This window comes from Pogona vitticeps, chromosome 12 (assembly GCF_051106095.1).
Source record: "Pogona vitticeps strain Pit_001003342236 chromosome 12, PviZW2.1, whole genome shotgun sequence".
NCBI lineage: Eukaryota > Metazoa > Chordata > Lepidosauria > Squamata > Agamidae > Pogona > Pogona vitticeps.
The window spans coordinates 19,947,947-19,963,223 of NC_135794.1; the positions used below are offsets into that span (position 1 = coordinate 19,947,947).

Below are 15,277 nucleotides of genomic sequence, written 5' to 3' on the forward strand. Positions count from 1 at the left end.
TAATAGTGGGGGCTACAAGTTTTATTTTCATTTTCATAAGTATAGATATAAACCTTGCCATTCGAAATGTGATAAATTTATTTCTGTCTGAGAGTAGGATCCCAAGCATTTTCTGGACAGGTCTTCCAGGATGTCTTTCCAAAATAGGCTTCAAAAGCCTTTCACGGTGGGTCACGAATAGGGGACAGTAAAACACAACATGTATTAAGTTCTCAACTGATTTTTGGTCGCAAGAACAAACTCTCTCACAGTATGGAGTTTGAGAGTAACGCCCTTTTAAGCTAGCAAGTGGCAGCATATCAAGACGTGCCTGAGTGAAGGCTTTTCTATAGTCGAAGCTCACTAAATCGGCAAAATAAGAAGGAAGATTTATAGGCGGAGGTGAAATAATCTTATAGAACGGGGCCGTTTTTAGAGTGCTTAGTGAACCTATATCTGTTTGGTAACAGAGATCAAATAATCTCTGCTTTAATAAGCTTTTTGCTGCAGACAGACCAAGGTGCCTTACATACTCTTCTGAAAATCCAAGTTTGGCTACTAGTTGCAGTACGGAGGATTTCCACGTTCCAGAATTCATTTCCCCATATGATGATATTAAATATTCTGACTGAGTGGTAAATAGAATTTTTAGCCAATAGTTAACTATTGATTTGTTGACGAGTGTCATTATTGACATTATCGATAATTCTAATCTAACTAGTGCTGAGGGAGTTGAGGGAGGTACTGCCAACAATAGTCGGGCAAATCTATTTTGGGTTACTTCTAGTGGGTATAGGTTTCCAATTCCCCATATTTCAGCACCGTACAGAATCTGGGGGAGTAACTTGGTTTTATAAATTTCTCGAGTGGGAGGGATCAAATGTCCTCCTCTAGTTCTGCAGAATCTAAGTATGCCAAACATGGCTTTTTCGAATTTCTGCTTTGTAAAATCAATCTGAAATGCCCAGGAACCTGACTGATAAAACATCACGCCTAAATATTTAAAGTGGGTTACCTGTTCCAATATTCTCCCATCCATTGTCCATTTGTGTACTTTAGGTCTTCTATTGAAAACCATAATTTTTGTTTTCTCATAGTTAACGTTAAGAGAGTTCTCCTTGCAATAATTACTAAATTGTTTTAATAATCTTCTAAGACCTATTTGTGTGTGGGATATTAGCAAGGTATCGTCTGCATAGAGTAAAATTGAAACAGACTTTCCACCTACTCTTACAGGGAAAAATTGCAGTCCAGTTAACCTGGCTACCATATCATTGATGTATAAATTGAAAAGCAATGGAGCTAGTATACAGCCCTGACGGACACCTTTAGATGTTTTAACTATGTTAGATAGTTGACCAGAAATGCCAGCTCTGACCCTTAGGGAAGTATCAGTATGGAGGTCTTTGATTCTTTGTAGCAATCTAGGGTCTATTTTAAGATTTATAAGTTTTCCCCACAAACGACCTCTTGGGATGGAATCGAAAGCAGCTTTGAGGTCAATAAATGCTACATATAATTGCCCTGAAGATGCAGTAGAATATTTGTTAATTAGATGGTTAAGCAAAAAAATATGGTCCAATGTTGACTGCCCCTCCCTAAAACCAATCTGTTCAGGAGCTAAAAGATTATATTCTATCACCCAGTCTTCCAATTTTAAAAGGAGATGTCTTGCATAAAGTTTGCCTATTACATCAAGCAAACTTATAGGTCTGTAATTGGCTGGGTCCTTTCGCTCGCCTTTCTTATAGATGGGCACGACAAGTGAAGATGACCATTCTTTAGGAGTGCAACCCACTGTATCTATATAGGTGAATAAGGTAGCTAGGGTTGGGGCCCACCAGTCCTGAAAAGATTTAAGTATATCTGGGGGAATGAAATTTTCCCCGGGAGCTTTATTGCTCTTGATTGCTGAAATCAATGATTTTATTTCTTTAATTGTGACTGGAGGCCACATTGTTAGATCACTGAGGGATGGTATTAGAGGTATAGGTATTTCAATGGTAGAGGGTGGATCATTGAATAATTTGAAGTAATATTCTTCCCAACATTCAGTGGGTACATAAGAGTCCAGATCATGGCGAAACCTCCCCTCTGCTGATGCAAGCAGTCGCCAAAATTTTGCCATATCTTTCTGGGACAAAGCAAGGGCAAGCTCCTGATAAGATTCTTTTATTGAGGCTTGTTTTTTCTTTTTGAGAAGATGTTTATATTTATTGCGGAGATCAAAAAAATATCTAGGTAAACTTTTAGACTGATTTTGTTTGTGCAATTTAATAACTCTTCTTAATTGATGCTTCATAGTTTTACACTCTCTATCAAACCATCTGACATTAGTTGGTCTGCTTCTGGGTGATAAGCTTACCCTCTTGGTCAAGAAGGGTTTCAAAGTGTCTATTAGTTTACCATAACCTGCAAGAGCAGTGTTGATGTTTGCAGCTGCCTCAATTTCCCCTTTCAGTTTGAGCATAGGAGCACTATACAAAGTTTGTTGTATTTCCTGCTGGAGTATGGGAGACCACTTCAGTCTAATATTTGCTGTCACCAACACTTGATCTATTGGGAAAGAACTATCCTCCCCATTATTTAATGAAGCTTTAGGGGTGTGCATGTAGAATATAAGGGGCTGATGGTCACTTTCTGGCTGTGTACCCACTGTAAAGTATAAAATTTTATCTAGTAAAAGGGGGGTAATAGCTAAATAGTCAATCAAACTAGCTCCATTTTTACTGAAATATGTGAACTCCCCCAATTCATCACCTTGGAAATTACCATTTAATATTACTAGATTTAGCTTATCGATCAGCTGCCAAAACCTTTTTCCAGTCTTATTCAGAAGGGGATCTTTTGTATTTCTTGACTGATTATAAAAGTCACCAATATGCTCAGCATAGGCAGATCTAAAATGGCCATTGCCCAGACGTGCATTAAAATCTCCAAGCAGTATTGTTTGCGCTCCATGAAATTTTGTCTCAAGATCATATATGTACATTTCTAAATCAGACCAGCAATGCTCATAGTAGAAAGGAGATGAATAAGGTGGAATATAAACATTCACAACCAAAATTTCCCGGTCATTGAAGGTCAGGAGAAGAGCCATTGCAATAGATCCTAAGGATGGTAGTAGTAAAACAGCACAGACCACTGAGGTGGATATTAGACAAGCCAACCCTCCGTTTGGACGACCTCTAGCTACTGCAGGAGTTGCAGCGAGAGTGTATGAAGTAAATCCATTTAATAACAACTCAGATAATAACCATGTCTCCTGAATAAAGATAATATCAAAACTTTTCATAAATGACAAAAATGGTGGGTTTTGAATCTTGTTCAACCAGCCAGAGACATTCCATGAAATACATTTTAGATGGTGCTCTCTTTGAATTGCAAATTGTCAATTTGAAGCAGGATAATCCATGGATGATTCTAAGTCAGGCATTGAACTTGCCACTGAATCTATTTCAATAATATCAGGAGGGTTACTCTGGGCATTATCTAGGGGTGCCTCAGTTATCAAACAGAGTTCGGGATGGTCTACAGGCACTGTCAAGTTAGATCTGGGAACCCTTTTATTTATTATTACCATGGGCTCTAGGGGGATTTTCATTCTGTCCTTGAGCTGTGTCTCCACTGGGCATCCTAGTGTGGGCAGTTGATGGATTACTAGGTCATCATTGGAATTTGGGGGCTGTTCTAGATCCCTTAAAGTTGCAACCAGGGAGTCCAGGCGATTCACTAGGGAGGCCCGGACATCAGTTGGTAATTTACTAAAGGATGAGATAAGATGAGTCTCTACCTCCTCTTCTGGCCAAGCAAGGTCTGGGTTGATCTTTTCTGTTACATACCCATCATCCTTATAATTTTTGATATCATTTTTGTAGTCATTTTGCCAATCAGTTGGGTGATCTTCTAAAATTTGAATAAGGTCTTCCTCTGTATGTTTCTCCTGGACATAAGTTAGTGTCTCTCTTTCCACTTTTCTAGTGTACCCACTCAAGAGAGGTAAGGGTTGTGCTTTGTTTTTAAAATATCGTACAGCAGTTATGCCCCACTCAGCTAATTCCTTTCTTCTACTATAAATCCTATTGGTTATTATGCTGTCTTTGAATGTTACTATCGCACGTGCTTGGGTATAATTATAGAATAAGTAGTCCACATTTAGAATTTGGGATGTGGAAGTTAGTTCAGGAATTATAGGTTCTAAAGTGCTGATCAAGTTCCATTTTCGTTCATTCTGGGTAAGTATCCCCTTTCGTTTTGGGTATCCACAGAATGCCAAAGTGTTAGCCATTAATCTTAGCTTCCATCTAGTTCTATTCTCAGGCTGCATCAACTGGGCTGTTAGCTGATTATTATTCTTAGGGTTACTATTTATCACATCAGTCCATGGATCATTTCCCACTATATCTATTTTATCTTCAATATCCTGTATGAGGGGAGTGATAGCTATTTGGTCTAGATTTGTTGGGGTCTGGCCAATCACTAACTTTTCAGAGTTCCTTTTGGATCTAGATTTTCTTTCTTTCTTTGGTTTCCTCTCAATAAGTTTAAATAGATTATGGAAATCCATCTTGTCAGATGACTTTTTTGTCTTGCTTATGCGCTTGATATTTTTAGTCTTTTTTGTACACCCATGCAGACTCCTTAACTGTGCCCTGTTTTTAGCCTTCTTTTTAGAAGTTTTTTTCCCTTTGGATAAATCATGCAGTGAAAGTGCAGATGTATTACCTTGGTCGGTTTGTGTATTATTGTTTCTGGGTAAATTGCTTATTGCAATTAAGTTGGTTAGTGTAGTTAGTAAATTATGAGATTCGAAGAGGAATGATTTAATTAACTTCATCTCATCTAAGATATCTTTTACCCAGCAGAACAGTGTGCTGATATCAGACTTGTCACTTGTCTTTATTATTATTGGTGGGGGTCCTTTTTCTATTTGGGTGCCTCCTTGTGTCAATTCCTCTATTTGTTTTAATATAAAGTCATCTACCTCCTTTCTTCCTTTCTTCTCCACCCCACTGGTGTCCAAAGCATTTTCTGCAGATGCTAGTTCCATTGCCAAGTTAGGACCAGGATCATCTTTGTTTGATTCTATTATTGTACACCTATTCTCAATTGACCAATCTAAAGTTTCATTTGTGTGTTTAATGCCCTCATTTTTGGGAGAGAAGAAATTAGTGATTTTCTTTTGACTCACTTTCCTCCCTTTCTTTTCTTCCAGAAAGCTGCCATGTACTGGGGAAATCCCATGTTTTTTATACCCCTGTCTAGTAAAAACCATTATTCAATAAAATCAAATTATTGCTGTAATAGACTAAATTAAAAATTAAATTAAAAATATAATTAAAAATAATAAAATAATAGGAAAGAATAAGAAAGATAGTAATAAACTGTGATGAATTCTATACATATATAAAACTATAAAAGTATAAAAATACAAGAACTATAAAACTATAAATGCAAAAAATTCCAAATTCCAAATTCTGTTTGACTAGTCCAGAAAATACTCATATATAAGTCCATCAACCAGAATTGAAACTTTAGGTTGTTGAGGAGCTCCCGCAGACTTGGACACAATAATAGAAGTATGAACAAACACTGAGCGGGCACTCCCAAGTTTTCTTTAGAGTTCTTAAGAGGCCCACAACTGGATGTCCGTCTCAGCTCCCAACCGTCCACAGGCAAAATAAAGATGTCTTTAGACTTTTGCTATCTTTAGAGTTTGCGGCAACAAGTATCAAAGTTTGTAGGGAGTTTCATTCTCAAGGCAGAGAAGTAATCTCAAATGGCTTACCGCACCTGCCGTTCTTACTCCGTGAATCTCTACTTGATAGTGAGTACTTGATAATGAGTGCCTGCTTGATACAGAAGTTGCAAAGCTTTTCAATCAGAGTTATAGAAAGTGGGGCGCTTCAGCTGGCTTTCTGTGGGTTTGGAGGTTCTCACCGATTAATCAACAGTTGAGCAGTGTAGAGGAAGCGGGAACAAAGGGACTGCCATCCAACAAAGCATTTGTTCCCTGCCTCAGGTGAACCTTCTCTTCCAAACTTCAAGGCCTCGGCGGCGGCCCGTCCTTAGAATAGCAGGAGTGTACACAAGCTCTTTAAGCAGAGAACTTAGACAATGTTGCCAGCTTCGGTCCCCAGATGTTGATGTCAACTTCCCAAAGCAGCAGTTATATTTTGGTTGATTACACTTGTCCTATCACCAAAGGTATGCACAACAAACCGCAAAGTCTAGCTTACAAATTGTTTGTTTTCAAATCTATTTCCGTCTCTTAGTTCGGTGTCAAGCACAGCAAGAATACTAATAAGTACAGGCTGTCTTGAACAGGATAATTGTTTGAAGAAAACTTTAAAAGATTAGACCGGAGGACGCAGCACAAACAAACAATGTTGTCTCACCAAACCGGAACCGGAACCCTCCTGCTCCTCAACTTAAACAAGAAAACTTTAAAAGAAAACACTCTGAGGACGTGGCGTGGCCTAATTCTGCATCCTGACATACCAGCTGAAGACGAGTCATGTAAACTTGGGGAGACTTTGTTTTATTTTTAAGTGACAGATATATAGGTATATTCTGGGGAATGGTTTAACAGCTGCAGTTGATGTTAAGACATACACACTTCCTATGTCCATATGCCTTGGACGTCCCTGTTCTGTAATTCTTTTCCAAAGCTTGATTTAAACGCTGTTTTTCAGTACCGAAAACTACTAGGTTTCAGTTGACTAAGATACACCTTTCCATTTCTCTCTCTCATCTTCATCAAGTTGTATATAGAATAGCTTTACTTCCTGGCAACAGTTCTGGACTGAATTGTTTCATGGACTCTGTTGAGTGAGTTGGGTGGAACATAATCAGCGTAGCTCCTGATTTTTAAAGTCAGCTGTCTGTTACAGTTGTTTTCCTTTACTCTCCTTAAATGTCTCTCTGTCAGCTGCTAATTTGCCTCCTAAACCTGACTTCTTTGTGACTTTGTACTAGTTGAAAAGGTGTTAGGATCCGTTTGAGTTTTCTAAATACATTTGATCTGCCCTTTCCACCTCACTTTCTGCAATACTGTTCAAAATGAGATTTTGTTGTAGTTGTTGTGAACTGGGTTTAGTTACAAAGGAGATGACAAGGGAAACCCTTCTTGGCCCTCTGGCATGGAGCTAAAGGGGGAATATCTCGGTCTAATGTTTGAAAGATTTGCAGCCGAGAGAGTACAGGGTTTTTCACTGCAGGGAACCTTTGACAGTTTCCATGGGCATTGAGTTACACTTTTGGGAGGATTGCTAGAAGCCCGTGTCCCCCTTTCTCCCCTCTTTCCCAGCAGTTCATTCTCTGTGAAGGGCAAATGAAGAGCATCAAGCTGCTGTGGGTCTGTATTGACTCACAGCCGCCATATGGCGAGGCATTTAAACAGTATGGGCTCATTGCAGGAATCTTGTTGGACGTGCAGGATTAACAGTGTGCCCGCTCTTTGAGGGTGGATGTCCCTACACAGGGCGTATATGGTAGGGAAGGAATCCTCTCCCTGATATTCAGGAGCAGAGCCAATTCTACTCTTGTGCAGAACGAGGCGACCGCTTTCTACCATTTCTTCCTCTTCAGAGGACAGAGCGCCGGACAGTTTCGCTTGTGCCCCATAAGGAGGGCCTGCCGCCCTCAGGTTTCTCTCGGGCATGGCAGCAGAGAGCTTCCCAGCTGCCACTGCCAGGAAATGTTCTGCTGTTGTCCAGCCAACTTTTGCCAGTAGAATGGATGGGGCGCCATTTTGTCTTTTGCCACAGGCTGGCTGCATTCATGAGGGAAAGAGTGTGTGGCAGGGTGTTTTTAGAAAAGTCAGCCATGAATGAGAAGCAACTGTGAGGCGATGGCATAGGAAGCCAGCCCTGAAGTCGTGACACTTCTTTCTCAGGGGCTGCCTGTCTTTGTCTCCTCAGAAGCCCCATGAACTCTTGAGGCAGCCATCTTGGTTTGAAGGCACAGTTTCTCTGGCTTCCCTCACCTCATGTGAGGTGACGATAAGCAGATATGGGCCATGCTTCCCCCCTCACATTGTGATGTGATATTTTCTCTTAAGCTAATGATGAAAAGCTAACAATAAGCTTCTCCCAAATTCAGGGGAGCTGCCTTACCTGTTTTCCTCAAAATTGCAAACTGTCTGCCAGCCCATTGCTTCCCGTCTTTATTTGCCCATTTTGCATGTCACTCAGGAGTCTGTATTAACTTAAATTAGTTAGAATAGGACAGGGGACAACCAGTTTACTTGTCGAATCAGGTGTGGGATTTGGGCTTTTTGAAGCAGTTGTATACCCTCTGCTTGAACCCACCTCACAGATTGTTATTGGGGGGGACTAAGTGTTGGGGCCATTTTAACAGCCCCCATCCCTATAGAGAAGGGCAGAATTATTACTGAAAGAGATGGAAGCCTTTCTACCTGGAGGAAGAAACAGAACTGGGGATGACAACAGCCGGGTACTCTGTTTCAAATTTAAAAGAACGCTTGAAAAAAAAGGGTGCTGGGTATGGAAATGAAGTCTTTAAACTTGCAAATATTGATAAAACGGCTTTTAATCAATTGGCAGTTAAACTGGGGGAGGCAAGAAATGTACAAAACAGGTTTTGGATATCAGGTTAGATCCCGTTTCTCAAAAGGACCATGTTTTCAAGAATCTTGAAGGAGGCAGTGAGAGCCAGATGAGGTTCAATCCTGGTTCTCTGCCCGACGGGGAGAGAGAATTGGATAAGTATTCTGAACAGCAAAACTGGCTCACGGGCAATGTGAGCAAATTCTCTCTCCACTGGCTCGCTAATCCCCATGGAGGACACTTCCATTAATTGATGGCAGCTGAAGAAAGAAATGAGGGCCAGGGGTCAGGGTGTGTTTGCACAATTTGGTTTGCACACCCTTTTTGCTGTCAAAACTGGGCCGTCCCCTTGCCTTCTTCCTTTGCTATTCATCTGCTTGCGTTCCCATCTTGGTTTTCCCCTCATTTTCCTTGACCTTTTTTCCCAAGTTCATTTCCAGCCACTTGCAAGCAACGCAGCTGTTGTCTGTTTGTCCGGAGCAAATCTGTCCGAAGCAGAGCTGTCTCTTACCCACTTGCATCTTTCAACAGATGGATTCATCCATCAGGTGGGATTAACGTTCTGGTCTGGGGAGCCTGGGTAAGGGGCCCATTTTCTTCCTGATCCGAGCGAACTGGGGCTTCCGTGGCTAATCTGTGCAATGAGCTACTTATGGTTATGGCGGATGAATTGGCAGCCACTTGCAGCTCTGGGGTTTTAAAGTAGACAATATAAAACACTGGCAGAATGATGCCTACAAGGAGCATAACAAAGACCGCATTCCACCACTGGATCCCACAGTCTGCTCCACTACTGGTTTCTTTCTGCTCAGGAGGTGACCAGTTTAGCGTTTCGATGCAATAATCTGTGTTAGGCGAGCCCTCCACCTGTGCGGCTTGCTCAATATTCTGGTCAATCCCTCTGAAATACTGATCAATGGGCTCAATATCGGAAAAGCTATTGTCTTCATCTTTGAATCCAGGCAGTTCAACAGGTGATAGACCAGCAGCCTTGGGATAAAGCAGTTCTTCGTTGGTTTCTGTTAACACACCATTGACCTTGACTGGAATTTTAATGGATTTCAGAGCATACAAATCCTGCTCCCGGATAAAGTTATTGATCCGTTTGATATCTGCAACCTGAAGAGTTCAGAAAGGGAAAAACCAGCTTTGTGAGTAAGTACCTGAACAAATACAGTGAATAAACAACTGTTCCTTGCTTCATTCTGAGACAGAAAAAAACAAGAGGCTGGAAATCATCTCAATAGTGTTCTCCCCCCCCCCCCCCCAATTGTTCATTATTTGAAATATATTCCTTTCCTGGCTAGTGAAAGGGCTAGTTTGCTTCTCGTTGTACAATTCCTTATTATTAGCTGATTTGTCTATGGCCATCATTGACTTTCTTCAATTGCCAACAGGGTAATTTCTCCAGTGTTCAGTAAATTGTTGAGGTTTTTAATTATTGCTGCTGCTTTATGCCATCTTTGAAATTGATGTGGATAGTCAGATGTAACTATTTTATACAACTGGATAAGGAAAAACTGGGCTGGCACTATTCTGTGCATTTACCCACTGAATAGTAAATTACCTGCCTACTAGTGGTCTAGCCAGGACAATGGAAAAAACACTGGACTTACTTCACTTTTAATAATGTATTAAAATTATTTGTTGTTTTATATTTACAAATGGGGCATTTCTTGCCTACCCAGCTAAATCATAAGTTCTAGCTACAGGCTTGATAATCTAGACAGTTTAACTCCTGTAAAGAGTTAATGGAAGGAACTCGGAACTCATTGATTCTGATAACATTTAAATCCTCAAATCTTCTTTTGGAAAGCTCTTCTATAAATTGTTCCTCTATAAATTGTCAACAAGCTTTCCAATGTGTTTTTCATCTGTAGAAGTGTGAATTGAAGAATACAGTCTGCCCTGCTCCATATTCAAATATGAGTGTCATTTGGACATATTAAATCACAGTGTTACAAAAAGTTTTGGGCACACTAAATGCCCAAAACATGTAAAGCTGCATCAGAGGTGTGGGGAGCACAAAAGCCTGAAGATGATCTTTGTAATGGAAAATCACAATTGAGTGTGTCCTCCTCACACCAGATCCCAAGTTCAGCTTCATTTCTAGTTGCTGCTAGACAGTGTCATTAATGCCTGCAAAGAGGCAACAGCCTTATCTTTTTTATGCATAGTGTCTATTACAGGGTTCCTATTTTGCTATCTTAGTTGCTAGCTTTAAACTTCAAAACAACAACAAAAGCCACAATCCAAGTACAATCCATTACATACTGAGCATTCCATTAAGTGACATGTGCATTGTGTAACCCTTGCCAGAATTGTTGGTGTCACTGTGTTAACATGCTCCCTCATAACAAGAACAGGAGAAAAGTTTCTCTAACCACGCAGAACTTCATAAATCTCTCCTGCAGGGGCAGGACATTTTTCAATTTGTTCAAGAGCTCCATTATGTCTATCTCACTGCACCACAATAAGCTGGTTAGACTCAAGTCCAAAATTCCAGAGAGATGATGCTAGTTGGGGTGGCAATTCCGAGTAAATCATACACCAATATTCTGACTTGGTATGTAGCTTCTTGTGTTTACATGATCAAGCAAGGCTGTTCCCATTCTGATCTATCCTGATCTTCAAGTTACACAATACTCTTATTCTATCCCTCCCCCCGCCCCTGATTTCAAAGACTTTTCACCAGTGGTTCTGTAGTGGCAGGTAATTAAAGAATAATTCTTGTTACCTAAATAGCACAATAATTTAGGTGACTGCACATAAGCACAGGGGAAACTCCCAGTTCTGCCTGCTTTGTTTGGGAGCAGATGCTTTCGGTCTCAAACGGAAAACCAGTTCCTAGACTTGCAACACAAGGGACTAGGAATTAATTCTAATAACTGCATCACTAAAAGGGAAGCCATCTATGTGAATGATGCAGGTCGAAACAAACGGCTTCCTTCCAATGAAGTCACTTCTTACTTTGCATCCATACTGCAGGGCCAGCTTGTTGAGAGTGTCATCTTTTCTGACTTCTCGTTCGAGCAGCACCACATCCCCAACTTTCTCCCGAGTAGTACTGCGTCGCTGCATCTCTTTCCCCCTTGCTCGTAGTTCCATGACATCGAGTTCTTCCTCTGATGATTCATCTGAATCAGACTGTCCACTTCGGAACAAGTAAACTTGGCTGCTTGAGAATTTGCGGACAGTCGTAGGAGCTTGGAAAGATCCGACGAGCCCCTCATTTAGTCTCATATTTTACAACAGCCTCTGCAAGACAAAACCAGATTTTGCATTGGTGAACAGAATGAATAATATAACCGAATGACCCCTGGAATCCTGGATAATGCAGGCAAAGCTTAGCTCAAAAGCTCGGCAGGAGGAGCTTGACTACTAAATATTTTATTTATTTAATTAATTTGTATCCTGCCGATTTAGACAGAAGCCTACTCTGGGCGGCTAACAACAATATTAAAATAAAAAACAACAATATTAATACACTAGAAGATGGCAAAATAAGTTAGGTATCGACAGGAGGGAAGGCCTATCTGAAAAGTCAGGTCTAAAGTTGGCTCTTAAAAACACCCAGCGAGGGAGCCAGACAGATCTCTGAGGGCAGACTGCTCCAAAGTTGAGGGGCCACTGCCGAGAAGGCCCGCTTTCTTGTTCTTTCTCTTTGGGCTTCCTCCAGTGTTAGGCCCCTCAGCTGCCCTTCCTGGCTAGAATGAGTAATTTGGGGGAGGAGGCGTTCCGCCAGATATCAAGGTCATAAACTGTTTAGGGCTTTATATGTCATCATTAATACTTTCAAATCAATGCAAAAATGATTATATGATTATTAAGCCACAGGATAGGGCCTTAGTCTGTACCCCTGCTGTTCTTTATAGATTTTGCTGCAACTGTCATGCCTTTTTAATTTTTTTCCCCTTCAGGTTTAATACTTCTGTTGCACGAAGTATCTTATTTGACAGCTCTTTAGCTTTATGTATGATGCAGAAGGCTACTGGAATAGAGATGCAGGCCTTCATTCACTCTGTCCTTCAAACATAGTTGGCAGTTAAGCCATTGCAAACAAGCAGGGTATGCCATGAATACCCCTCTTCCCTTCCCCCCCCCCCCGGCAACCTTTCTGGACACTTAATGCCCACAAGCATTATCTGACTTCAGTAAGGCTGGAAGAATGATCCTTTGGTGGGTGGGTCTGCCAGCCAGATGTTTTGAACTGCAAGACCCATAATTCCTCACCATGGGCCATGCCAGCTAAGGTTGATATGAAAGCTGCAAGTCAAAACAATCATCACACCCCTAACTTTATGGTTCCTTACAATACTTTAATTATTATAGCAAAACAGCTTCTCCACATACATATGTTAACAGTATTCAACTGGTTTAAAAGTTCCCCTTTTTCTCACAGGGAAGCCAAACCATTCTAAGAAGGATGCTGACACATCCTGTGAATGCTTAGTGACTAATTCCTTGTGAGGAAATCTATTACAGGTAAGCTTCTTTTGCTTGTTGTCAAGTAAATCTGGCCACAGAAAGCAAGAGTTTAAGATAGCAGTTCCTTTTCTTTCTTTCCTCCTTTCAGTCTGGTATTCTTCTGGTGCACCACTGCCATTCACTTTACAAGGCATGAGGTTATATCTATTTATTTATATTTTATTTATTTATTTATTTCATTTATATCCCGCCCATCTGGTCGATCTCACCCAGCTCTTCCCATATCGGTGTGTTGTTCATTTAACAGGACTGTGCTGCAAGAGGCAAGGGTTTTAGAAATATCCTCTTTATCCTGGATCCTACATTCAGGTGGCCAGAGTAAGCAGGCTTAGTTACTCTTGCCATTTCCATCTTCTCCACATGCCTGCAGGACAGGTGAGGCTCATGAATTACTGGCCTGTGTTTTTGTGACTGAGTGGTGATGAGATTCTGTCAGAGGCAGGAACCTAAGATGTTCTTGTTCTGAGTCATGGCCACTGGTCTGTTTAGACCAGTATTGCCAACTCTGGCAGCAGCTCTATTTCTTGCAGGATTCTTTATTTATTTATTTATTTATTGGACTTATATACCGCCCCATAGCGCTACAAGCACTCTCCGGGCGGTTTTACAATTTTAATTATACAGGCTACACATTGGCCCCCCAGCAAGCTGGGTACTCATTTTACCGACCTCGGAAGGATGGAAGGCTGAGTCAACCTTGATTTGAACCCCAGGTCGTGAGCACAGTTTTAGCTGCAGTACAGCGTTTTAAACACTGCGCCACGAGGCTCCTGTTGTTGTTGTTTAGTCGTGTCCAACTCTTGGCGACCCCATGGACCAGAGCACGCCAGGCCCTCCTGCCTTCCACCGCCCCTGGAGCTGGGTCAAAGTCATGTTGGTCGCTTCGATGACCCTGTCCAACCAATTCTTCCCTAGCCCTCCCTTAAGTCTTCCTGATTTCTCCACGGACACTACATGGCCACGACTCTTTCCTGGCAACTCCCACCCTATCTCACATCAACAAATTGGCTTATGCAACTGAGATGGCAGGAACAGAGCTTTGCGTTCAAAGGTGACCTGACTTCTACCAGGACTCCCTTTCTTTAACCTTCTGACCTGGCCAAATACATGGATTTGTTTTTGGCTCGCCTGCAGTGTGTTATCATGGAGACATACAGAGAAAGCTGTAAGGAATCCAAGGTTGCATCCATCCCTTGGCAGGTCAAAGGTTCTTTTGGCAGGCGTGGTTCTCTGCCTTCCACCCCTGCAGACCTGAAACCTCGACCTCCCTGGGCTAGGCCATCGAAACCTGTTCTGGCCTCTGCCTAAATACACCCTAACCACCCCCCCCCCCCCCGGTGTGCTAAAGCAAACAAGAACTGCCCTGCTGGAATCAAAGCAAAGTTCGCAGAATCCAGGATCCTTTTTGCCAGCAGGATAGATAGGAGTAGGAAGTTAAGAAGCACGAAGCCAACCCCCCCCCTTCCCATCAACTGGCCGTCGGTCTGCCAGTCTCCCCAATGCCTCTCTCTCCCTCTTCTGGGCAGTCCAACTAGTCGGTTCCACCAGCCCAGGCTGGCCAGGGGCCCACCCACGGTCTTGGCTAAAACTCAACCGTTGACCGGACTGGGTGGTGCACTGAAGTGACACCTTTCCCAGCAGCTACCTCGGGGGGGGGGGCGGTTTGGGATCGGGATCGGCCACAGCCCTGTCTCAACTGTGCTGGGAGATCCGGGCGTCATCAAGCCACAGGGCAAACCCCCCCACCCCACCCCACCCCACCCCACCTCCCCGATGGGCGGCAGGAGTCAAGTCTGTTCCAAGCCAACCTTCACTAAAAAGCCTCACCCCGGCAGCAAACGACTTGACGCCTCCTCCTCGCGGCCCCTAAATACTTTTCTTTGCACCCCAGGAGCGGAACGACCAACGTTTCCAACCCCCATAACCGGGGAAGGGAGCGCTTCCGCCCATTCCACCGCCCCCGCCGCGCTCCTTCCTTTCCTTCCCCCCCCCCCCCCGTGCAAAGTCTACAAACAAGGGAGCCGCCCGAAAACGCGGGGGAAGAAAGGTTTCCAAAGATCCCCCCACCGCCTCGCCCCTGCGCCGTTCAGCCCCCGACTCACCGCCACCCGCGCCTCTCCCTTCTCTTTGCAATCGGGCTCAGCCGCTCTCGCTACTCGCTTGCCCTCCTCGCGATTGGTCGGGAGGCCCCGCGATGCCCGGGCAAGCGCCGCGTCCTAACCAATCGCCGGGGAGAGCCG

General features: G+C 42.7%; 1 protein-coding gene and 1 long non-coding RNA gene across 3 annotated transcripts; one reads left to right on the plus strand and one right to left on the minus strand.

Moving 5' to 3' along the window:
* Positions 1 to 8,514: 8,514 nt before the first annotated feature.
* On the minus strand, positions 8,515 to 15,275 carry LYSMD4 (LysM domain containing 4). 2 transcript variants are annotated; one of them, XM_020781757.3, is made up of 3 exons: positions 15,140 to 15,275; positions 11,520 to 11,807; positions 8,515 to 9,668 (listed from the first exon to the last, which is right to left on the minus strand). In XM_020781757.3, the coding sequence occupies exons 2-3, from the start codon at positions 11,790 to 11,792 to the stop codon at positions 9,087 to 9,089; spliced, it is 855 nt and encodes a 284-aa protein (XP_020637416.3). In that variant the 5' UTR covers positions 11,793 to 11,807; positions 15,140 to 15,275; the 3' UTR covers positions 8,515 to 9,086. The 2 variants fall into 2 exon arrangements, with proteins under 2 accessions (XP_020637416.3, XP_072837779.2); XM_072981678.2 differs by lacking the exon at positions 15,140 to 15,275 and adding an exon at positions 14,865 to 15,015.
* LOC144584633 (uncharacterized) lies at positions 9,611 to 13,851 on the plus strand. The gene is made up of 2 exons (XR_013539010.1): positions 9,611 to 9,704; positions 12,952 to 13,851. It is a non-coding gene; the product is annotated as an uncharacterized LOC144584633 (long non-coding RNA).
* Positions 15,276 to 15,277: the final 2 nt, after the last annotated feature.